This window comes from Pseudophryne corroboree, chromosome 9 (genome assembly GCF_028390025.1).
Source record: "Pseudophryne corroboree isolate aPseCor3 chromosome 9, aPseCor3.hap2, whole genome shotgun sequence".
Taxonomy (NCBI): Eukaryota; Metazoa; Chordata; class Amphibia; order Anura; family Myobatrachidae; genus Pseudophryne; species Pseudophryne corroboree.
The window spans coordinates 31,073,834-31,100,227 of NC_086452.1; the positions used below are offsets into that span (position 1 = coordinate 31,073,834).

General features: G+C 47.3%; 1 protein-coding gene across 6 annotated transcripts in view; it reads right to left on the reverse strand.

Moving 5' to 3' along the window:
- The window catches only part of LRRC7 (leucine rich repeat containing 7), a 630,524-nt gene that overhangs the window by 413,337 nt on the left and 190,793 nt on the right, over nucleotides 1-26,394 (reverse strand). For 5 of the 6 annotated variants that reach the window (XM_063939106.1, XM_063939105.1, XM_063939109.1 and 2 more), the window contains exon 2: nucleotides 5,760-5,860. The exons of the other annotated variant lie outside the window; for it this stretch is intronic. In XM_063939106.1, coding sequence (XP_063795176.1) covers nucleotides 5,760-5,859 — 100 coding nt within the window. In that variant the 5' untranslated portion in view covers nucleotide 5,860. The remainder of the gene's footprint in view (nucleotides 1-5,759; nucleotides 5,861-26,394) is intronic. 6 annotated transcript variants of the gene reach the window in all.

The window sequence follows — 26,394 nt, forward strand, 5'->3', positions numbered from 1 at the left end:
CATTTTGTCGCACCTGGGCCCACCGCTTGCTTGTTCCACCACTGGAAAGGGGGGACATGATAGAGACTGTCACATATATCAAGGGTTTTACCAGGGAACAGGAGGGAAACATTCTTCAAAGGAAGAGAAGTAATAGAACACGCGGGCATGCACTGAGACTGGAGGGGGGAGGTTCAGGGGAAACTTGAGGCAAAATGACTTCACAGAAAGGGGTATCCAGTCTCTACGTCGAAAAGATGTAAGTCGACAGTGTCTTGGTCGACCACTATTGGTCGACAGTAACTAGATCGGCAGGGTCTCTAGGTCGACATGTTCTAGGTCGACAGGTGAGTTTTTCACCCTTTTTTTTCAACTTTACGATCCACGTGGACTACGATTGGGGACGGTAACCTGTGCTGAGCGCAGTGAGGTACCTTGCCCGAAGAATGGCGAGCCATGAGAGGGGACGCGGTGCACTAATTGGGGTTCCCGGTCACTGTACGGCGAAAACGACACCAAAAAAATATTTAAAAACTCATGTCGACCTTTTGACATGTCGACCTAGAATCCCTGTTGACCTAGTTACTGTCAACCAATAGTGGTCGACCTAGACATCTAGACATTGTCGACCTTCAATATAACACCCACAGAAAGGGTAGTGGACAAGTTGAATAGCCTCCCAGCAGAGGTGGTAGAGGGTAAGACTGTGGAGCAAATGAAACACGTAAACACGCTCGGGCTAGGCATATTAATATCCATTACAAAGGGGGTTATTCATAGGGTCAAATCGCATGCTGGGGCCCCCCAGCACAGGGCAAGGCCACCCCGCATGTATAGCGATCGCATTGCAGGAATTGAAATAGAGGACAACCCCTGTACCCGCAGCCAGGCTGCACATGCAGGTGAACCGCCACCATGTTTCCAACCACCCCAAAATGGTCATGACACGCCTACGTTTGCTGCGCCACTCCCCACCAACGCTGCATCACCACACCCACTGTCTGTCAATCATAATGCGATCGTATCCTTCTGGGATGCGATCGCGTTATGATAGGTTGCGCATGCACATTGCACCTGATGCGCATGCGCAAACAGACAAAAATCGTCCGTTTGCAATTTTCAGCCACCTGCGACCAGGTCTGAATAGCCCCCAAAGAACTAAGAATACAATTTAGAGTTGAGGTTATGAAAAGGTTATAAAAGGGGCAGACTAGATGGGCAAAGCGGATCTTACCCGCCGTCAAATTCTATGTAACCTGCGCCCATTACAGATACGCCGCTGTATCAGATTAAAGTGCATTTTGTCCTGCAAAATTAAACGCCGTTTTTGCATATGTGTGCAATCATGCGCTTAATTTGTATTCAACATTTTATGTCCCAAATGGCCCAACTTTCCCCACCAGATGGTAAGAAGTTTGTACCAGAGTAGAAACTGCTGTCTTGTCTCACAGTCCACGTACGTTCCCTGTAACCCTGAGAACATAGTCACTGCGGCTGTCACTTTGGTGCCAAGCTGCAATAGAGCCTCAGTGAAAGCTAGCGTCCGGTTGCTGTGGCTTAGTACAAGCTATTCATTTAAATCTGCTGATAGAAAATGAGCCTTACGGTGTCCTCGTGGTCTGTTATTCCAGCCAGTCACAGAATAGACCCTTCCAGACAGACAGCAACTCTGCAGGACTTAAATGAACTTTTTCACCTGTTCCTTTGACTTTCTGCCAGTTGGAAAACTTACAAGGTCTCTGTTTGCCTGGAGATACAGAGCATCAATTATGTATTTTGGAAAGGTATCAACTGGCTCTGGGGTACAGCATGGTACAGTATGCAGCGCCAGATACCGCAGGAAAATTCTGACCTGCTTCTAAATGCTACACATGGGGAGTAAACGGTCAGCAGTGCGCAATTTGTGCTGTCCGCAGCTGATAACTCAGATTAGATTGCAGGAGATTTTAAGGTTAATGAGGGACAATGTAATATCAGCCACGGGGAAACACAGACAGTATAATATCAGCCACGGGGAAACACGGACAATGTAATATCAGCCACGGGGAAACATAGACAGTGTAGTATCAGCCACGGTGAAACACAGACAGTGTAATATCAGCCATGGGGAAACACAGACAGTGTAATATCAGCCACAGGGAAACACGGACAATGTAATATTAGACAATGTAATATCAGCCACGGGGAAACATAGACAGTGTAATATCAGCCACGGTGAAACACAGACAATGTAATATTAGCCACGGGGAAACATAGACAGTGTAATATCAGCCACGGTGAAACACAGACAGTGTAATATCAGCCACGGGGAAACACAGACAGTGTAAAATCAGCCAGGGAAACACAGACAATGTAATATCAGCCACGGGGAAACAATGACAATGTAATATCAGCCACAGGGAAACACGGACAATGTAATATCAGCCACGTGGAAACACGGACAAGTTAATATCAGCCACGGGGAAACACAGACAATGTAATATCAGCCACGGGGAAACACGGGCAGTGTAATATCATCCACGGGGAAACACGGACAGTGTAATATCAGCCACGGGGAAACACTGACAGTGTAATATCAGCCACGGGGAAACACGGACAATGTAGTATTAGCTACGGGGAAACACTGACAATGTAATATCAGCATGGGGAAACACGGGCAGTGTAATATCAGCCACGGGGAAACACTGACAATGTAATGTCAGCTACAGGGAAAAACGGACAGTGTAATATCAGCCACGGGGAAACATGGGCAGTGTAATATCAGCCACGGGGAAACACGGGCAGTGTAAAATCAGCCACGGGGAAACACGGGCAGTGTAATATCAGCCACGGGGAAACACGGGCAGTGTAATATCAGCCACGGGGAAACACGGGCAGTGTAATATCAGCCACAGGGAAACATGGGCAGTGTAATATCAGCCACGGGGAAACACGGGCAGTGTAATATCAGCCACGGGGAAACACGGGCAGTGTAATATCAGCCACGGGGAAACACGGGCAGTGTAATATCAGCCACGGGAAATCACTGACAATGTAATATCAGCCACGGGGGGAAACGGACAGTGTAATATCAGCTACGAGGAAACACTGACAGACATTAAAACAAGATTAAAATACTTTGCAACAAGCACACATTCTAAATTAACGTTTATATTCCCAAAACACTACAAAGCAAGGATGCAGGCTTGCCCCCGCATGGGGCAGCCTGGTCGGCATTACAGGGTGCGGTACGGGGCATGGATGTGCGTTTGCTTCATCGCGGCCCCGCCCCCACTCTTCGATGCCCTTATTATCGAGTAGCGAGGGCGGGACTACGATGATGCGCTTCAGTGCGAATCGCGTCATTGGCCTCCCCAGACCGCCCACTGTGAAGAACGGCTGTGGGGGGTTACGGGGGTGTGGCTGGTTCTGGGAGACTCGGCTACAGATATTAAAGATACTGGAGGAGCCTCCTCTAGTATCTTTTAATACTTTCTCCTCTAATGTGGCGGCCATCTTGAAAGGTACATTTTCAATAGAGCGATGCGGATGGCGGTGGATGTACGGAGACGGACGGCGGCATGAGCAGCCCAGGCCCTCTCTTCTCTGTCAGAGAGGCTGGACCCGGGACAGCAGTGCCCCCAGCACCCCCCTGATGGCAGCCCTGCATATAGTGTCTATGTGACTATGTGTTACAGCCCCACCTTAATCCGTTCCCACTCTGTCTCTCAACAACGCAAGTGCGTGGGAGGAGGTGAGACTGAGAGAAGAAGCTACAGGCAGTAGAACTGAGTGCTGCGGGAGGGCCGGGGCCTGGAGGCGTCCGGGCCCCATAGCAGCCGCACCCCCTGCACCTACACCCTTGCTGAAGAGCATTATAGGTGATGCCCACCACGCATAGCGCCATGCATCGTTGTGCTTAACCTGCAACTTTATTACCAATTCCTTTGCAACAAAATACTAATCCCAAGTGCCCACTGCCCAGGGCACTATAAGTGACTTTGGATACAGCTGCGATGTGAATAACACAATACATTCTCCTTGCAAATGCGCATATATCCCAGACCATTACAATTTTATCATGACTCGTCCCAGTTATTGACCACTGAAAACCTTAATATGGAATGAAATTAAGGGGGATATTCTTTTTAATTTATTTTCCATGATAATGTTTGTAAAAATAAATATATATATATATATATATATATATATATTTATTATGAATAATTGACTACTAAACAACCCAATATAAATGCAAGTACGCATAATGATTAATAGTTACAAGAACAAAACCAAAAGAAAGTTTAACTATAACTCTTGGCATATTCTGTATCTGTGTTATATCCGCCCTTTTGACAAAGGAGAGCTTCGAATTGGGCCATCTGGTCACATCAGAATTGATGTAGGAATTCCATCCAAGAAATTCATTTGAACGCGACTTGAATTTAAAAAAATATACAATGCCAATTATGAAAACAGATAAATGATTATCACTCGTATCCAATGAAGTCTATATTAATTTACCTTCATTAGTAATATAATAACACTGACCAAAGAACCCTTAGGAAAGAGTCAATTACTATAGGATTCAGATTATAAAGCAGGTTTATATATGCATCTAGACTGACTTCAATCGACTATACCACCTCTGAAATAATTATTTACAGTACTTGTCAAGAAAAGTGTAGTTCAAATAAAAATTGGTTGCCGCGCAACATTACCATGCATTATTTTGAAAGATCCCACATTAAAAATGCACATGAAACGCGTAGGATAATGTATCTCAAGTGTGAAATACACGATCACTGTTGTTTTAGCTATTTGTTGTGAACTATGTTTTTTTTTCTACTAATAATTTAGATTTAATACATTTCTAACACATTAGCATCACAAAAGCATGTTTGCCCAAAATTACAGAAGTTTAAATGACTTAGAACAAGACAGACAATAAGGGACTAAAAGCAAATGCAGGTTGAGTATCACATATCCAAAATACTTTGGACCAGAGGTATTTTGGATCTTGGATTTTTCCATATTTTGAAATAATTGCATACCGTAATGAGATATCATGGCGATGGGACCCAGGTCTAAGCAGAGAATGCAATTATGTTTTATTTTAAATACACCTTATATACACAGCCTGAAGGTAATTTTAGCCAACATTTTTAATAAGTTTGTGCATTAAACAAAGTTTGTGTACATACACAAAATACATTTATGTTTCATATACACACAGCCTGAAGGTCATTTAATACAATATTTTTTATAACTTTGTGTATTAAGCAAAGTTTGTGTACATTGAACCATCAGAAAACAAAGGTTTCACAATATCTGTCTCACTCAAAAAATTCCATATTTCGGAATATTCCGTATTTCGGAATATTTGGATATGGGATACTCAACCTGTACTGAACACCACCTTAGTGGATCTGTGTTCACTTTCAGTGTACTGTACAATTAGTTTAGGAAACAATAGGAAATACATTTATTTATTTAATTATTTACATTTATTTTTATTTAATTAATTTACTTGGGTGGCTGAAACAAGCACAGATCCAGTAATTTAGGGAAAAATGTCTATGGAACGCTAAACCTTAATTTTATTAAAAAAAATACTAAAAATGTAATTAGAAGCCATTTTAAAACTATTGTTATCAATCAAATCACAATGAAGCAATAAATAAATAAATGAAAAAACAGAAACCATTTTTTTTTCTTACATTTATTATTGGATAAAATATCCTTTTAACAAAGAGCACCCATTGCCAGTACATTATATAATAGTGATCAGGCAAACTTACACTCTTCTTCCGGTCTCTTCTTCACCGGGGCAAGCATCTCCTGCACGGTGGAGTTTCCCTGGTACGGTGCAGGATCTTTACACATCCTGAGGTTCTCCATTCTACAAGAGATGCAGATCACCTAACGTCAGTGAATGTCCAGAAACAATGAGATCCCTGCAAACAAACATTTGCATCAAAAGCCCATATCCTCATCCTCCTCTTCTAAAGATGGCCGTTCACAGCCAAATCTGGTTGGACAGCTTGGACTTTTTGACTTACTGGACCCAACACTTCATAATGCATTGTTCCACACAGGGATGTCTTGCTCAAAATCCGTCCAGATATAACAAAAAATCTGGGTATCCAATGACCTCCATAGGTGCATATCCCAGGCCATTGTACGACCAGGAGGAAGCAGACAGGGATGGCTGTAGTTTATAATCTGGTCATTCATCCTAGATGTCAAATGACCTGATCAGCATCGCAAACGTCTGACCAAATGGTGCTAAGTGGCTCAGATCCAGTGGTTCAGCAAATGGACTCAATAACCAGCAGATATTGAGCGCCAGATGTTCAATGTAATATCAACAAGAGAAATTACACCAAAGTATATATACTAACAATGATCTTGGAGATGTCTCCAAACTGGAGATTCAGGTGGACATCAACATATAGCACTTAAAATGCAGAGCTACCATTCACATGTTGTGACCTCAATGAGCTAAGTAACTCTAAAGGTAAAGATGTTTTTTTCCCCCAAGAACTATCCTAAGTAGGAGACAATTAGAATCTGTGAGAAAAGAGGAATGTTCTGAGATACTGTATCTACCTGCTCCCCTCAATGCAGAGACTCTTGGCTGATGATTTTCTAGACCAGCAGTAAACAGTAATACATAAAAAATAACTTCACTACTGTGACATTCTTGGCCAACACAGACACGGCCAACACAGAGACAATGCCACATTCTTTGTGGTGTAAGGTAATGGAAAACAAAGACAATTATTATTATAGGACTCCAAAATGGTGTATTAAAGAGTTCACGATCACATCATGGTACTGTATGCTTCACAGTCTTTGTTTGGGGGTAATACTGTACTAAAATTGCAGGTGTCCAATCTCTAGTGCAGGTTTGTTACATTTGGTGAGTATCAGAAACAATGTGTCCTGATGCATATTCCATGTAGGTATTCTGGAAAATAACACAAAATATTTCTGCATCAACAATCCTGTAGTCAAATTGCCTGTTTTATTATTATTATTATTATTATTATTAGGAACAAGAAAAAACACAAATGGGCTCCTAAACTCTGAATGCTGCCTGGACTGATTATGCATTAGGATGACCACAATATTATTATTATGCTTTTTTAACTTAGCGCTGACATCTTACATAGTGCTGTACATTGAGGAGATCAGGAGACATTGAGGGGATGAGGATACATTGAGGGGATCAGAACACATTGAGGGGATCAGAACACATTGAGGGGATCAGAACACATTGAGAGGATTAGGACACATTGAGGGGATCAGGAGACATTGAGGGAATCAGAACACATTGAGGGAATCAGAACACATTGAGGGGATCAGAACACATTGAGAGGATTAGGACACATTGAGGGGATGAGGATACATTGAGGGGAAAAGAACACATTGGGGATCAGGACACATTGAGGGGATCAGAACACATTGGGGGGATCAGGACACATTGATGGGATGAGGATACATTGAGGGAATCAGGAGACATTGAGGGGATCAGGATTCATTGAGGGAATCAGGAGACATAAAGGAGATCGGGATACATTGAGTGGATTGGGATACATTGAGGGGATCAGGATACATTTAGGGAATAAGGAGACATTGAGGGAATCAGGACACATTGGTGGAATCAGGAGACATTGAGGGATTCAGGAGACATTGATGGAATCAGGAGACATTGAGGGATTCAGGAGACATTGAGGGATTCAGGAGACATTGAGGGGATCAGGAGACACTGACAGGATAAGGAGACATTGAGGGGATCAGGAGACATTGAGGGGATCAGGAGACACTGACAGGATAAGGAGACATTGAGGGGATCAGGAGACACTGACAGGATAAGGAGACATTGAGGGGATTAGGAGACACTGACAGGATAAGGAGACATTGAGGGGATTAGGAGACACTGAGGGGATCAGGATACATTGAGGGGATCAGGAGACACTGAGGGGATCAGGGTACATTGAGGACATCAGGATACATTGAGGGCATCAGAACACATTAAGAGAAAAGGGAGACATTGAGGGGCTCGGGATACATTGAGGGGGCAGAACACAATAAGGGGATAAGGATACAATGAGGGGAACACGACACTGAAGGGATCAGAAGACATTGAGGGGATCAGGATACATTGAGGGGATCAGGAGACACTGAGGGGATCAGGATACATTGAGGGGATCAGGATACATTTAGGGGATCAGGATACATTGAGGGGATCAGGAGACACTGAGGGGATCAGGATACATTGAGGGGATCAGGAGACACTGAGGGGATCAGGGTACATTGAGGGGATCAGGATACATTGAGGGGATCAGGAGACACTGAGGGGATCAGGGTACATTGAGGGGGCAGAACACAATAAGGGGATAAGGATACAATGAGGGGAACACGACACACTGAAGAGATCAGAAGACATTGAGGAGATCAGGATACATTGAGGGGATCAGGAGACACTGAGGGGATCAGGATACATTTAGGGGATCAGGATACATTGAGGGGATCAGGAGACACTGAGGGGATCAGGATACATTGAGGGGATCAGGATACATTGAGGGGATCAGGAGACACTGAGGGGATCAGGGTACATTGAGGGGATCAGGATACATTGAGGGGATCAGGAGACACTGAGGGGATGAGGGTACATTGAGGGGATCAGGATACATTGAGGGGATCAGGAGACACTGAGGGGATCAGGATACATTGAGGGGATCAGGATACATTGAGGGGATCAGGAGACACTGAGGGGATCAGGGTACATTGAGGGGGCAGAACACAATAAGGGGATAAGGATACAATGAGGGGAACACAACACACTGAAGAGATCAGAAGACATTGAGGGGATCAGGATACATTGAGGGGATCAGGAGACACTGATGTGATCAGGATACATTGAGGGAATCAGTACACATTAATAAGAAATAAGGAAACATTGAGAGATCAGAAGACATTGAGGAGATCAGGAGACAATGACATTAAACAGAAGGTCCTGATGGCCCTGCCAAAATGAGCATACAATCTGAGAGGTGCGGAGAACACATGATACATAAGATGCCAATAAAACACTTGGCATAAGGTTGCTGAAACATCGGGTGTGCCCAGGTTCTGGGTATTGTGACCACTGCTCCCGTTATGTGTAGTTTCCTATGGTGCGCAGTGATGGGAAGGGTTGAGGCATCGCCAGGCGTGGTTACACCTTCCCTGGACTCCCGGAGCACCTACAGAAGCCCAGGACCTGGTACTTTGCACCCTCCCCCAGCAGCATCAGCTGCCTGTATTAAAGCAACTCTTGGCAGCTGGCATTTCAGTGCAGATAGCAGTGTCGTTATGGTTGGATGACGGGGGTTTTAATAAGGACGACAAGGGATAAATGTGATTCTGTACCTTAGTACATTAAATAACCTAGTCACTGCATGATCTTTATTGAGTGCCCTCAAAATACAGGGTGACGTAAAGGGTGGAAGTCTGTTTGGGGTACTCCATATTCCAGGGATTGTTCAGAGCCTTCTATTATTCTTATGTAAATGGTGCAAAAGGGTTCTGCAGCGCCTAACAGAGTAATAAACAAATGAGACAAGAACTTACAGTTCAAAACATTGTATAACATGATTTGTAAGCGTTATGGTCATTCCACTCAGGATGGCATTAAACAAGGGTTAGGTACTGTTGTTGGGAGTATGGAGTTGATGATAGTATTATATGTAAGGGAAGGAAAAGCACATAAAGGAAGGTTTTGAAAAAGAATTAGGTCTTGAGAACCCGCTTGAAGTTTTGTAGAGAGATGGAGAGTCTGATAGGGAGAGGGAGAGAGTTCCAGAGGTAAGGAGCAGCTAAGTGCAGTCATAGTCACGTGTTTTACCAGTTCCATCTGGCGACACCAATAAGATGGGATATCGATGATGGTTCCTTGATCTTCTTTATCCTCTGAATACATTGTCACAGCTACAGCAATAGTTGAAAACACAGAAAGTTGAACATTCCCCTACACGCGATCTCTGGTATTTAGTTTAATCAGTAAATTCACATTTTCAAGCCACTGAAGGATTCCAGCATAAGCTCAGGCTGAACCGGGTAACGCTCTGGCACAATATGGCTTTAGTTACTTTCAGCCAACGTACATCAATAGACCGCACAAGCCGCAGAGCCGACGTGTCGTAAACGAATGTGTAGTGATGTTGGTCAAAGTCTTGGAGAGCTGGGATTCTGCCATTATCTTCTGCCAAAGTATAACTGCAATCATCAATCATCGGCTGCAGAGTGCCCACATTATCGCGTAGACTATCGAGCGGCGGCAGATGTTCCAGGACAGCTGTGCAGATTATATGTGTCTTTATTGCGCTCTGACATGTTACGCGACCAGTACACCGAACCAGCATCGATATTGTCCAATGATTGTTATTATACAATAATAGGATGGAGTAACTAGGTTTTATGGTGCTAGGTAACAACTATCCCTCACTGCTGTGCCTTGGCCATCAAGCAGCTGTCATACCGTTGTGATGTGGTAACGTCGGCCTCGTGTAAACAGCTGTCAAAGTCAATGGTTAATGCCACACATCTACCAAGACACTCTGTACTATATACCGTATAGTAATAAAGCGCGGCGTCAGTTTTCTCTATTAGTCAGACACCATGTTTTCTTATGGAGAAATAGTTTCTCTGGGTCCTGTGTGATAATGTACATTGGGGGTCATTCCGAGTTGTTCGCTCGCTAGCTGCTTTTAGCAGCATTGCACACGCTAGGCCGCCGCCCTCTGGGAGTGTATCTTAGCTTAGCAGAATTGCGAATGAAAGATTAGCAGAATTGCGAATAGAAAATTCTTAGCAGTTTCTGAGTAGCTCCAGACTTACTCATACACTGCGATCAGCTCAGCCCGTTTCGTTCCTGGTTTGACGTCACAAACACGCCCTGCGTTCGGCCAGCCACTCCCCTGTTTCTCCAGACACTCCTGCGTTTTATCCTGGCACGCCTGCGTTTTTCTGCACACTCCCAGAAAACGGTCAGTTTCTGCCCAGAAACACCCACTTCCTATCAATCACACTCCGATCACTTCAACAATGAAAATTCTTCGTTCAGACGTGAGTAAATCTACTAAGTTTTGTGCTAAATTACTTAGCGCATGCGCACTGCGTACCATGCGCATGCGCATTTTTGCCTTAATCGCTCCGTTGCGAAAATCGGCAACGAGCGAACAACTCGGAATGACCTCCATAGGGGGGTGATTCAGAGTTGATCGTAGCTGTGCTAAATTTAGCACAGCTGCGATCATCCAACTGACATGTCAGGCTTCACCGCACAAGTACAAAAGCATCACACAGCGGCGAAGCTTTTGCATTTGAAGAGTAACTCCCGGCCAGCGCAGATCCTGTCGTTGTGATGGTTGCAGCGGCTGCATGTGACGTCACGCAGCCGCTGCGGCCCGCCCCCACACGGTCCGGCCACACCTGCATTGGCCAGACCGCGCACACAAAACCCTCTGCCGCCCAGCATCCGCCTCTGCATGTCAATCAGGCAGAGGCGATCACTGGGCTACGACAGCCGTCGGCTGTCTGGCATGCGCCGGCGCACTGCGGCGCCTGTGCATGTGCACTTCTGACCTGATCACTGCGCTGCGATGAACGGCAGTGTGCGATCACATCAGAATGACCCCCATAGAGCCCAGATGTCACACAATATTATTTATACTACCGCTACCTGTAGACTGGTACGCTGACAAACATTTAAAGTTGTAAGGAAAACCCATTTACTGTATATTGTAACCAATAAAGGAGCAATTTTACACGTGACTAAATGCTATAACGATTCGGACTCCCATATATTTTATATTCTAGATTATTAAATAAACCACATATATAAAAAAAAGACATAAAAAGAATAGGATAACACAGCACAAAACAGATATTATGGGATCCGGTCAAGATCTTGGAGGTAAGGATCCCGTCAGTTGAAATACCAACGCTGCAATCGCGACACTACTCGAAATGCCGGCGTCGGCATGCAACAAGGATCACAATCCCGGCGCCGGAATCCCGACAGCTGAGATCCCAAATGAGTGATTGCCAGGACTGCGGCCAGTTAAGGAGTGGAAGGGAGGGTAGTTAGGATTACGCTGCGGGGGAAGAGTTTTGGTTAGGCTCTGACAAAGGGAGGGTTAGGGTTAGGCTGCGGGGAGGTGGGGTTAGGCACTCCCGGGAAGGGTTAGGGTTAGGCTGCGGGGAGGTGGGGTTAGGCACTCCCGGGAAGGGTTAGGGTTAGGCTGCGGGGAGGTGGGGTTAGGCACTCCCGGGAAGGGTTAGGGTTAGGCTGCGGGGAGGTGGGGTTAGGCACTCCCGGAAAGGGTTAGGGTTAGGCTGCGGGGAGGTGGGGTTAGGCACTCCCGGGAAGGGTTAAGATGCAGGGGAGGGACGGTTAGATTTAGGCACCTCCGGGGAGGGTTAGGGTTAGGCTGCGGGGGAGGGAGGGTTAGGTTTAGGCACCTCCGGGGAGGGTTAGGTTTAGGCTGCAGAGAGGTAGGGTTAGGCCCTCCCTGGGAGGGTTGGGCTGCAGGGAGGTGGGGTTAGGTTTAGGCACCTCCGGGGAAGGTTAGGGTTAGGCTGCGGGGGTGGAGGATTAGGTTTAGGCTGCGGGGGAGGGTTAGGGGGGGCATTGAGGAAAGGTAAGTATACTTACCTAGCCCTGTCGGGATTCTCACCATCGGAATGCCACGGTCGGTCTTCTGACTACCGGCATTTCAAAGCCAACCCCATATCACATATAATAGCACTAGTTGGATCCACCTCAACTGTGTAATGGATCAATCATTAAGTTGTATGAGTCCACCGCACCTGCGTCCCGATTTTGTTCGTGCTGAGTCGCAGAACAAATTCATGTGCACACCAGCAGAACTGTGAGGGGCTCTCCAGGATGGTGACTGGGAGGTAACAGCGGGTGTAGATGTTGCGTCTAATTGGAGTGTCACAGACATGATGCGGTTGAGTAAGTTTTATGGTGCGACCAATGGCGGCTTCTAAATTGCACCAGATGGTAATACAGCATCTATAGACGCTGAGAGTGGGCATCTAAGCTTCTGGACATGCAGACGCACAGCTGTACACCAAGGAAGGGCTTAACAGTCACTGACACAACTACAGCAAAATACTCAAGGACAGCCACGATTGTCTCCCACTCAGAATCAGGCCCTACATTTGTACCCTCCAATAGCTCAAATTAATAGCAGCTTTAGTAGGGAGTATGGACATCAAGTGCAATTTCTAAATTCACAGTCAGTGTAATATTCCATGCTGCGTTAGCAGCTGTAGAATCACAAAAGCTCCATGCAAATCCACGAGACTCCTCCCCTGGATGAGTTATATTAGGGTGGGGGGTGGGGTCTGATACAGGGTAACCAGCTTAATATAATAAAGCAGTTAGTGGGTGGAGTTATGCAGAGTTAGTGGGCGGAGTCATGCATGAATCACCTCCCCATAGAATCGCCGTGTCTCCCAGAGCACTGAGTTCACTTAACATTGGGAACTTTGGGGGTCATTCCGAGTTGATCACTAGCTGAAAATGTTCGCTGCGCAGCGATGATGCAATAAAAACGGCACTTCTGTGCATGCGAATGCAGCGCAATGCGCACGCGCGAAGTAATATAAGAACGGCCGATGTAGTTTCACACAGGGTCTAGCGAAGCTTTTCAGTCGCACTGGTGACCGCAGAGTGATTGACAGGAAGTGGGCGTTTCTGGGTGGCAACTGACCGTTTTCAGGGAGTATTCGGAAAAACACAGGTGTGCCAGGAAAAATGCAGACGTGGCTGGGAGAATGCAGGGCGTGTTTGTGACGTCAAATCCGGAACTGAACAGTCTGAAGTGATCGCAAGCGCTGAGTAGGTCTGAAGCTACTCTGAAACTGCACAAAATTATTTTGTAGCCGCTCTGCGATCCTTTCGTTCGCACTTCTGCTAAGCTAAAATACACTCCCAGTGGGAGGCGGCATAGCGTTTGCACGGCTGCTAAAAACAACTAGCGAGCGATCAACTCGGAATGACCCCCTTTGTACTGGAGTTGGGACAGCTCCTGTAGTCTATGTCCAATTCAATGTTTTATATAATTTTCTCTCTTGCACAGAAAAAAACATTGATAAATGTATGAGATAAAAGTGAAACAGAGCTTATTAATTGGGTACCTAATATACCAGGAACAGACTGTGTGACCTCATGTTACTGGGCCACATATCAATTACCTACAAACAAGAAAATAAATTACTTGAGGCTCTTCATTTCACAGTTATCCAAAGGTGTTTTTTTCATAACTTGATTATTTGTTTCATCTGCAAATTTCCTAATAATTAAATAGCAAAAACAGGAGGCGGGTTCCTGAGCCATCCAAACCAAGAGCCCGGGCTTCATGACATAGCTGTGACTATCTGAAGGATTATCTTCCTTCTTTATGTCATAGTGACTGGCCCACACCACTGTTATAGTCAAGAGCTAGATATGACCGAGCCTCCTTTATCCTATATACGTAATTGTTGTTTGTTTGTAACATGATTCCATTAAGAACAGCAGTCCTTGAATACTGTGCACAATTATGGGCACAATACTACAACTGGAACTAGAAAAGGTTCAGAGATGGGCGACCAAATTGATAGAGGGGATGGAGACGCTATAATACGAGGAAAGGTTTGCTAGGCTAGGCATGTTTACACTGGGAAAAAAGGAGATTAAGAGGGGACATGATTAACATTTACAAATTTATAAGGGGTCAATACACAGAGCTAGCGGGGGATTTGTTTTTGGTAAGATCATCAAAAAGGACACGTGAACTCCCGCTTAGGTTGGAGGAGAGGAGATTTCACACACACAGAAAGGGAATGGTTTCTTCACAGTAAGGACAATACGTATTTGGAATTCCCTGCCAGAGAGAGTAGTAATGGCGGTCTTGTCATTGCTTTTAAGAATGGGCTTGATAAATTCCTAATGGATAAGGATATACAGGGTTATGGTGGGTAAATCATGTACTATAGTAATAAAAAAAATTAGTATTTTAGTTTACAGCTAAACATTCACCACATTTAAAATAAGTCTTAAGAGTCTTAAGTGTAGGAGATCACTAACACGTTGAACTTGATGGACAAATTGTCTTTTTTCAACCTCAGAAACTATGTAAACTACAACATAGATCATTGGTGCAGGCTATAAGGAAAATACTGGCCATTGGTTTGTTTCTTCAGGCTGCTGTTAATGTTTCACTATTCTGCTCAGTGCCCTGGCAACCGTGTCAACAACAGCACATGGCAAATGATGTAGTGAGCAGCGAGACTTTGGAACACCCTTCTGAACTTTGTTTCCTCTGTGCACTGTAACATCCTCCCACTACTTCTCCCCCATGCCTTCCTTCTGTCTTTGCATGACAGGCTGAGAGCTGCCAACTTGTGTATCTGTGCACCCTCTAGAAAGCTTTGGAAAAGGAAATCTTTATTTGTTAATAGACAGCTATGAGATATGACGTGATGCTTCGTAGATATGTAACTTGCTACTATTTTGTGGGATTGCTGCTTTAATATACAGTGCTGCTCAAACAGGTGTCACTATAGACACCTGTATGTGGAGAATCTGCATGAAAGAAGCTCCCAATATCTGGGCCTCAATTATGTTAAAACAAAATATTATACTCTTAAAAAAAAAAAATCAGAGTTGTCAAGTTACAGAGTTAGGATGCAAAAACTAAGAGACGGTCCTGAAAAAATAAATGAATAAAAATAACCCCAATACTTAGGGAACATACCACAGATACATATTTAAATTGTTGAGTCTGATTCTGGGCTAGATGCATCATCGCTTGGAGAGTGATAAAATGGAGAAAGAAAAAGTGCCAGACAATCAGGGCCTAACTGCCATGTCAAAGGCTGTGTTTGAAAAATGACAGTTAGGAGCTGATTGGCTGATACTTTTTCACTGTCCATTCTATCACTTTCCAAGCAATGATGCATCTGGCCCACAATCTTTATAAATAGTCTGGTCTATACCACATCACTACATCATTTCCTAAGTTATTTTCTTCGGCTATGTAAATATTATCATAACGTAAAGCGTCAAAAGCTTAGAAAAGAGATGTCATGTAAGTTACTATGTGAATACAAACTGTAGAAAGATACCCCTAGTGAGCAGATCTTCAAGTGCTCTGCGGTTTGGTTTGTAGAACTATTCCAGACCATGACCTAACCTAGGGTCTCTTATGTTTGTCTTATAAATTCCAAGGTACTAGAGGGAGCGGCATTAGGGTTAGAGGTAGGGGTTGGGCATTAAAAGAAGCTGCATTTGGGTTAGAGGTAGGGGTTAGGCACTAGAGGGAGTGAAATTAAGGTTAGCAGTAGGGGTTAGGCACTAGAGGGAACATTTGGTTAGAGGTAGGGGTTAGGCACTAGAGGGAGCGAAATTAGGGTTAGAGGTAGTGGTTAGGCACTAGAGTAAGCATTAGGGTTAGAGGTAGGGGTTAGGAACAAGAGGGAGCATTAGGGTTAGAGGTAAGGGATAGGAACTAGAGGGAGCATTAGGGATAGAGGTAGGAGTTAGGAACTAGAGGGAGCATTAGGGTTAGAGGTAGGGGTTAGGAACTAGAGGGAGCATTAGGGTTAGAGGTAGGAGTTAGGCACTAGAGGGAGCAGTAGGGTTAGAGGTACGGGTTAGGCACTAGAAAGAGAGAGTGGCATTAGGGTTAGAGGTAGGGATTAGAGGGATAATTAAGGTTAGAGGTAGGGGTTGGGCCCTAGAGGGAGTAGCATTAGGGGTAGAGGTAGGGATTAGGCACTATAGGGATCATTAGGGTTAGAGGTAGGGGTTAGGCACTAGATGGACTGGCATTAGGGTTAGAGGTAGGGGTTAGACACTAGAGGGAGCATTAGGGTTAGAGGTAGGTGTTAGACACTAGAGGGATAATTAAGGTTAGAGGTAGGGGTTAGGCACTAGAGGGAGTGGCATTGGGGTTAGAGGTAGGGGTTAGGCACTAGACGGAGCATTAGGGGTAGAGGTAGGGGTTAGGCACTAGATGGAGTGACATTAGGGTTAGAGGTAGGGGTTATTTATTTTATTTATTTATTTATTAATTAACAGTTTCTTATATAGCGCAGCAAATTCCGTTGCGCTTTATAATTGGGTTAGGCACTAGAGGGATAATTAAGGTTAGAGGTAGGGGTTGGGCCCTAGAGGGAGTAGCATCAGGTGTAGAGGTAGGGGTTAGACACTAGAGGGAGCATTAGGGAAGAAGTTAGGGGTTAGGCACTAGATGGAGTGGCATTAGGGTTAGAGGTAGGGGTTAGGCACAAGAGGGATCATTAGGGTTAGAGGTAGGGGTTAGGCACTAGATGGAGCGGCATTAGGGTTAGAGGTAGGGTTTAGCCACTAGAGGGATCATTAGGGTTAGAGGAAGGGGTTAGGCACTAGACGGAGCATTAGGGTTAGAGGTAAGGGTTGGGCACTAGACGGATCATTAGGGTTAGAGGAAGGGGTGAGGCACTAGAGAGAGCGGCATTAGGGTTAGTGGTAGGGGTTAGGCACTAAATGGAGCATTAGGGTTAGAGGTAAGGGTTGGGCACTAGAGCGAGTAACATTAGGGTTAGAGGTAGGAGTTAGGCACTAGAGGGAGCGGCCTTAGGCTTAGAGGTAGGGGTTAGGCACTAGACAGAGCATTAGGGTTAGAGGTAGGGGTTAGGCCAGTGGTTTCCAAACTTTTTTGATTCACGGCGCCCTAGAATTTCAGAATTTTTTTCACGGCACCCCTAGACCAAGAATTTCTTATTGAGAAATTTAGAAAGAAATATTACATTAAGTAGATCGCGTTTATATGTCATCCTTAGGGTCAGTTGTGTGGTGAGGGACAAGATTTGCTTCTGTTTGTCCACATATGTTATGATTGGCAGCCACAAGCACTAGTTTTACCTATTATATTGACCATGAATAATTTGAATTGGTCCTGGACCACCAACCCAGGGCACCCCTGCAAGTGTTCTGAGGCACCCCAGGGAGCCACGGCACATAGTTTGGGAACCTCTGGGTTAGGCACTAGACGGAGCATTAGGGTTAGAGGTAGGGGAAGGGCACTAGAGGGAGTAACATTAGGGTTATAGGTAGGGGTTAGGCACTAGACAGAGCATTAGGGATAGAGGAAGGGGTAAGGCACTAGAGGGAGCGGCATTAGGGTTAGAGGTAGGGGTTAGGCACTAGACGGAGCATTAGGGTTAGAGGTAAGAGTTGGGCACTAGAGGGAGCAACATTAGGGTTAGAGGTAGGAGTTAGGCACTAGAGGGAGCGGCATTAGGGTTAGAGGTAGGGGTTAGGCACTAGACGGAGCATTAGGGTTAGAGGTAAGAGTTGGGCACTAGAGGGAGCAACATTAGGGTTAGAGGTAGGAGTTAGGCACTAGAGGGAGCGGCATTAAGGTTAGAGGTAGGGGTTAGGCACTAGATGGAGCATTAGGGTTAGAGGTAGAGGTTAGGCACTAGACGGAGCATTAGGGTTAGAGGTAGGGGTTAGGCACTAGACGGAGCATTAGGGTTAGAGGTAGGGGTTAGGCACTAGACGGAGCATTAGGGATAGAAGTAGGGGTTAGGCACTAGAGGGAGTAAGATTAGGGTTATAGGTAGGGGTTAGGCACTATGTGGGGATGACACATGTTTACTTGTGCTGGGCAGCTCCAGTTATGAAAAATGGGCCATTCCCTTCTACGGCTTATTCATTTTAATGGGGTTTGAAATGAATGGGCCATTTGCATTTGTGAGCCATTGACATTGACATGAAGGGGACAAATACAGCACAACATTGATGTAACCACTCGTGAGCATGTACACAATGTGCTGGGGTTTGTAGTATAGTGCAATGACGTGTTTAGGAATTAGGATGCAGCGTCATCATCCCAAGGTTTGCAGACATGTAGAAGCGGAAATAGCTATTGACACAAAGAACAAACTGGGGTTTATTTTTACATGCTTTTGAAAGTGCATTAACCTCAATTCATGTGCACCACTAAAAGGCCAGTGGGTATTAGCCCTAAAAGAAGTCAAAATGTCATCACTGCACATACATTGCATTCAAAGCTTTATTTTTACACCAGAACGCATTCCAACACCTTTGCTATACAATAACACTTTACAGGACTATTAATGACAGCATCAATACAATTCCCCAATTAATGGGGTTGTTATTAATTACATAAACCATTAATAAGATACCCCCTAACCAGCTGTTTCGCCGCAGTTCTAAGGGGGTTGATAAAACATGCTGGGACTTGTGGTTTCCTAACAAGCTGCCCAGCCAGAGTCTTATCAGTATTTGTTGAACATCAGTACAACAAGATACAAGCATTTTTTTTTTAAATGTTTTTTATTAAGACGTGTTTGGGGTAATGAAGTGTCCCAAAAGGACAAGATGAATGAGCATGTCAGCAGTGCCAATAAAATCATTTACATACCTCTTTGAGCTCAGAGACTTGGGGCTGGCAAAGCTGCTTTGAAAATGCTTGCCAACATCACAAAGCAGCTGCACTACAGATCACGAAACTGCAAACATGCTTCAGCGGGGAGAGGAGAGGAGCCTCTGATGCGCGTCCTGTGCGCTTGTGTAGCCGGGAACCATTACTTATCCTTTCTCGTAACACAAAGCGGGCTACCAAGTTGTTGGAAAATGTCAGACTGCCTGGATGTTTTAGTAGTCACAGCGTAGAGATTTAAAGGGACATCACATGGTCAATAAAGCTAAATGTTATTAATTATTATCATTCATAATAATAATAATAACTAGGTGCTTCATCGCGCCCTACGGGCGCTCTTCACACCGTCGCAAGGGGCTACGCCCCCTTAACCCTTGCATGCCTTTCTGGGGTTCAATATTTGTATTATATAAAGTATTACCTGCATTCCTTTGTTAGTGGTTAAATATTGCACAATGAAAGGGCATGCGATGGTGAAGGAGGCGCAGCCCCTTGCGACGGCGTGAACAGCACCTGCAGGGCACGATGTACAGAATGTAGCGGGTGCGGGGGGGACTGCGGATGGTGTCTGTAGATGCTGCAGGTGGAGGGGGGGCAGAAGTGGGGGTGGGGCCCGGATGGGGAAGAGTCGGGAGGTGCTGCGGGTGGGGGAGGGGCAGAGGAGTGGGGGATGCAGATTGGGGAGGGGTCCGGAGGCACTGCAGGTGGGGGAGGGGCAGGGGTGCCATGGGTGGGAGAGGGGCAGGTGTGGGGATGTTGTGGATGGGTGAAGGGTTCCGGAGGTGCTGTGGGATGGGAAGGGGCGGGAGTGCCGGGGGTGGGGTAGGGGTCCGCAGGCGCCATGGGTAGGGGAGGGGCAGGTACGGTGCATAGGGAAGGAGGTCCGGAGGGGCTGCTGGTGGTGGAGGGGCAGGTGCGGTGGTGCCATTGGTGGGGGAGGGGTTGGTGAGGGGGGGACCACGGATGGAGGAGGGTGTCTGCAGATGCTGCGGGTGGAGGGGGGCAGGTGTGGGGGGGAGACATATAAAGGGGGTGGATGGTGGAGGGGGCCTGGAGGTGCTGTGGGTGGTGAAGGGGCGGAGGAGTGGGAGCCGCGGGTGGTGTAGGGGGTCTGGAGGCACAGGGTGTGGGGGAGGGGTGGAGGGGAAGGTGCGGAGGTGTGGTGCATTGGGGAGAGGTCTGGAGGCGCTGCGGGTACTGTACCTGCCAAAAAGGTAGTTGGAGGGTATGCAGTAGCAGGGTCAGAACAGGGTTGACGGGGCCAGGACAGGGGCGACGGGGCCAGGACAGGGGCGACGGGGCCAGGACAGGGGCGACGGGGCCAGGACAGAAATGACAGGGACAGGATAGTGGTGACAGGCCAGGGTAGGGGTGGCAGGAACAGGACAGGGGTGACAGGGCCAGTATAGGGTTGACAGGGCAAGCACAGGGGTAACAGGGCCAGCATAAGGGTGACAGGGCCAGCATAAGGGTGCAGGATAAGGGTGAAAGGGCCAGGATAAGGGTGGCAGGGCAAGGCCAGGGGTGACAGGGACATGACAGAACACAGGGCACGGGAGAGATTGGTATTAGGGACAAAACAGTGGTGACAGACAGATGTGTCTTACCGGAGTCACTGCTGCTGGCTGCTGCTGTTCCACTCCAACCTGTTGGGATCTGCTGCTGGTGGAGACTTGGCATGGCTGACTCTCTTAGGCTGGAGTCCTGCTTCCTCTGCCCGTCCGCATCCCTCCCCCCCTCCTCAGTCACACACCGCAGACCTCGCGCAGCTGCCGGGCACTGTGGTAAGGGGAGACTGGGAGTGACTGGTTAGCCCCCAGGAGATGCTGCGGCTGGAGGGAGGAGGGGGTCGGAGCCTGCAAGCAGCTCGGACTTCTGCAGCGTTACCCGCCGGCTAAAGTGTGTGAAGGAGCTGGGCGCACCTCACTGTGGGTGGCAGCGCTGCAGCTAGCGGTGGGGTTGCCGGGGCTGGAGATAACAGAGGCAGTACGGAACCCGCACAGAGGCAGGTGCCCCACAAAACTGCAGCTAAGAAGCGTGGAGTGTGCAAGAAAGTGACGCTCCTCCGCGCCAGAGAGGGGGGGGGGGGTCAAGCACACAGTGAGCCGGTGCCCGTCTGTCTGTACGGCATACCCCCTCACACACCCCCATACCTCCCAAATGTCCCGATTTTCGCAGAACAGTCCCATTTTTTGGGGTCTGTCCCGCTGTCCCACCCGCGGGTCGCAGTGTCCCGCAGTAACGGGGGGGGGGGTCAGTTGGAAAGCTCCTGTACTCGCTGTTCTGCTTAGCAGAGCAGCGGTGAATAGTGGAGACAGAGGGAGAGGGGGCATCAGGGGGTATGGATTAAGGGGGGGTTCCAGCAGCAGAGCCGGATTAAGGGGGGGGGGGGCAGGGGGTACGTACCGCTGGCCCCACAGATTTAGGCTCGAGTAGCTCTGTCCCAGCTCAGAAGCCCCCCCCCCCGTCCTGCCAGCAACAACGGCAGCATTGTGCTACTGTCAGCACACGCTGCTGCGTGTTGGCAGGTCTGTGGTGTTGCAGGGAGGCAGCAGTCTCCCTGCTTTCTTCTGCCTGTGCGGGTGTGTAGGTGGGAGCGACCACCTCCTCTGGATTTACCCCTAGCTGAGGGGCCAAAATTCCATTTAAAAAAACAACAACCGGAATTTGCGTAAGGGGGCGTGGCCTCGCGTCCCGCGATTAGGCCACGCCCCCAACCCACAGCAGGCACAGCAATGAGATAGGGCTCCCCTGTCACAAGTGCCCTGGGCCCCCCGGACTCATAATCAGCCCCTGGGGGCATGCCAGCAGCTCACAGAGCACTGGGCATGCCCCCTCACTGACGAAAACGGGGCCCTCCCGTGAAGCCACGCCCCCTTTTCGCCGAGTGTGTGTCCCTCCTTCTGTCTGAAGAAAGCTCCTGCAGAAAGCTGGGAGGTATGCACCCCTGCCTGTGCCATGCCCATACCATCTGCTTCTGCTCCTAGTCTCCTGTAGATTTGGCCAGATCTGTGACTCATTTGACTAACTCCGCCCAGTGTTGTGACTCCGCCCAGCGTTAGCAAATGAATCACAAAGTCACAGATCTGGGCTATTATATAGGAGATAATAATAATGAAAGATTGTGGGGGAAATGTATCAAGCCTTGGAGAGAGATCAGGTGAAGAAGCTGCCGCTACCCAAAGATGCCAATGCACTTCTGTCATTAATTTAGCACAGTCTTTGAAGTAACAATTGATTCTCCCTGGAACAAACAGCATGGGGGGTCATTCCGAGTTGTTCGCTCTGTAAATTTCTTCGCATCGCAGCGATTTTCCGCTTAGTGCGCATGCGCAATGTTCGCACTGCGACTGCGCCAAGTAAATTTGCTATGAAGTTAGGTATTTTACTCACGGCTTTTTCTTCGTTCTGGTGATCGTAATGTGATTGACAGGAAGTGGGTGTTTCTGGGCGGAAACAGGCCGTTTTATGGGTGTGTGGGAAAAAACGCTACCGTTTCTTGGAAAAACGCGGGAGTGGCTGGAGAAACGGAGGAGTGGCTGGGCGAACGCTGGGTGTGTTTGTGACGTCAAACCAGGAACGACAAGCTCTGAACTGATCGCAGATGCCGAGTAAGTCTGGAGCTACTCAGAAACTGCACAGAGATGTCTTTTCGCAATATTGCTAATCTTTCGTTCGCAATTTTAAGAAGCTAAGATTCACTCCCAGTAGGCGTAGGCTTAGCGTGTGCAAAGCTGCTAAAAACGGCTTGCGAGCGAACAACTCGGAATGACCCCCATTATTCAGAGTTGATCGCAGCAGCAAATTTGTTAGCAGTTGGGCAAAACCATGTGCACTGCAGGTGGGGCAGATGTAACATGTGCAGAGAGAGTTAGATTTGGGTGGGGTGTGTTCAAACTGAAATCTAAATTGCAGTGTAAAAATAAAGCAGCCAGTATTTACCCTGCACAGAAACAAAATAGCCCACCCAAATCTAACTCTCTGCACATGTTACATCTGCCCCACCTGCAGTGCACATGGGGCCTAATTCAGACATGGTCGCAAGCAGGCATTTTTTGCACTGCTGCGACTAGGTAGTCGCCGCCTACAGGGGGAGGGGGTAATCGCTGTGCAGGGGTGCGAATGCACAGCTCAGGACTCACTCAGCCGCTGCGATGATCTGGCCTGGAGCTGACGTCAGGAACCCTCCCTCCAAACGGCTGGACACGCCTGCGTATCTTTGGACACTCCCTGGAAATGGTCAGTTGACACCCACAAACAGCCTCTTCCTGTCAATCTTCTTGCAATCGCCGGTGCGATCGCTTTCTTTGGTAAGTCCGTCGCTCTCCGGCGTTCCCCGTTGCTGGGGCAACCTCACGCCTGCGCTTTGCGGTGGATACGCATGCACAGTTCAGACCCGATCGCTGCTGTGCGAAAAAACGCACAGCAGTGATCGGGTCTGAATGACCTCCATGGTTTTGCCCAACTGCTAACAAATTTGCTGCTGCAATCAGATCTGAATTACCCCCTATGTCCCAGGACACAGCATCTGACCATCTGCGACATCATTGGCCAGCTGAGTGACCCATGGGGTCGTGCAAGCCAGCCGCCGCAGATACAACTAAAGGCCAGAAAATCTTCATCATCCGATAGAAATCCTGGCCTCGTCACTCCTCCCAATGGTGAAGACACAATAGCAATACTCACCAATGCACATCCCGCTGTCCCATCTACCAATACTCACCACTGCACATCCCGCTGTCCCATCTACTAACAGCAATACTCACCACTGCACATCCCACTGTCTCATCTACTAATAGCAATACTCACCACTGCACATCCCACTGTCTCATCTACTAATAGCAATACTCACCACTGCATATTTATACCATGTTTGCAGAACGCACCCTCCTCTCATCACTAACCCATAACCAGTTACTTGTTTACTCCGCAACCAATAACTTCTGTCCCGGATCCACGTACTACAACCATGCTCCGATATTTTCACAATCTATGGACTCAGACTGCATCCAACATCCATGGCCCCTGGATCCTGTACAGGAGACGACTTCCTACAAGCAGCACTCCAGATAAGCACAACTGGACTTCAAGTTTCCCGGAGGAGAGAGCCCATGTTACCAGCACAGCCACAGTATCTCCCCCATTAGCCTGATTTACCTATTGCCCAGTTCAGGAGTCCACTGCACAGTGCAGAAAATTCAGAAACGCTTAGGAACTTCCTTTCATGCTGTGCCAGGTGTGCCTTATGGTGTTTATACATCACTTCCAGGATTACTGCTCTGTATTCTTGGAGTTACACTAAGTGCAATTAGAGCTGTGCAACCTTCACATGAAGACTTTGGAGGTAATTCAGAGTTGATCGTAGATGTGCTAAATTTAGCACATCTATGGTCATTTACTCTGACATGCGGGCTAGTCCACCCCGCATGTCTGGCCCTCCCCCCGCCGCACGGGTGCGATGCTATTGCACCCAGTGAGTAAGTCCCTGCCTGCGCAGCATTTCTGCGCTGGTAGGCAACTTTTCGCCACGTCCCGGGTCGCAGCAGCTGCGCGTGATGTCACGCAGCCACCGCGGCCCGCCTGCCTTGCCAGGACCGCGCCCTCAAAACGGCGGCCGAACGCCGCCGGCCTAGCCCCTACCACCCAGGGAACGCCTCTGCCTGTCAATCAGGCAGAGGCGATCGCTGGGCTGAGATGCCGATCGTATGTCTGGCATGCACATGCGCACTGCGGTGCCTGCGCAGTTCAGACCTGAACGCCCGCTGTGCGAAAACGCACATCAGCGATGCAGTCTGAATTACCCCCTTTGTTACCTGGCCCAGATGCCCGTCTGCCCACTTAAAAGAAAGAGAAGCCACAGTAGCTGGCTTTAGAATTACTCCCCAAACATCTTGGTAATAGGAGTATTTTTTACTTAACTGCTTATTTTAAACTCCAGAAACACAGACCCAGATTTATCAAGCCTTGGAGAGTGATAAATATCACGGTGATAAAGTACCAGCCAATCAGCTCCTAACTGCCATGTTACAAGTTGGGTTTGAAAAATGACAGTTGGGAGCTGATAGGTTGGTACTTTAATCACCGTGCAATTTATCACTCTCCAAGGCTTGATAAATATGGGCTCCAGTGAGCTGCGAGTGGGCGCTTGGTATTCAGGGTGACCTGCGAGTGGGTGCTTGGTATTCAGGGTGACCTGCGAGTGGGTGCTTGGTATTCAGGGTGAGCTGCGAGTGGTGCTTAGAATTCGGGGACTGATAGACCAGACGAGCACACCAGAGAAATTTGAAAGACCTTTAAATGGTTTATTACTAGGACAACCTGGAAAATGCACGGAGCTTCTAATTAGGGACGGACACTTTCCCTGTGAACGAAATTGCCGTTGGCACGAACCTGGTGTTTCCTGTGACCCAGAACAAAAGGCAGAACATTGCAGGAAAGAAAAGAGAGAAAGGGATGGATGGCATTATGACGTGCGTGTCATATCGCTATTTAAGCAAAACACCTCCATACGCTGCCTTGAAGTGATATTTACTCTATGTGACACATTTAATGCGGGTTTTGGAGCAGTTCCACCGTCTCCCGGAGCGTGATATAATGGCAGAAACATTGTACGAGATGCAATTGCCATTTCAATTAGTCTTCCATTAAATCCGTCACCGCAGGGTATCACCAGCACCTGTGCTTCAGCACTAAAAGGTACAATGTCAGGTTTTAACGCTGCAAATTTCCCTTTAATACACAAAGTATAAATACAATTTACGGCTAAAGTGAATGTGCCTGACACGCTAGAACTTAATTTTAACTTGAGATTAGAACCAGTGACCTGACAAGGCGAGGACCATTAGTTTAACTGTGACACCGAGAAAGACGCTGCACCAGTGATCACAGACCAGAAATCCATGTTCTAAAACCTGTGGTGCATAGAAGGGCTCAAATA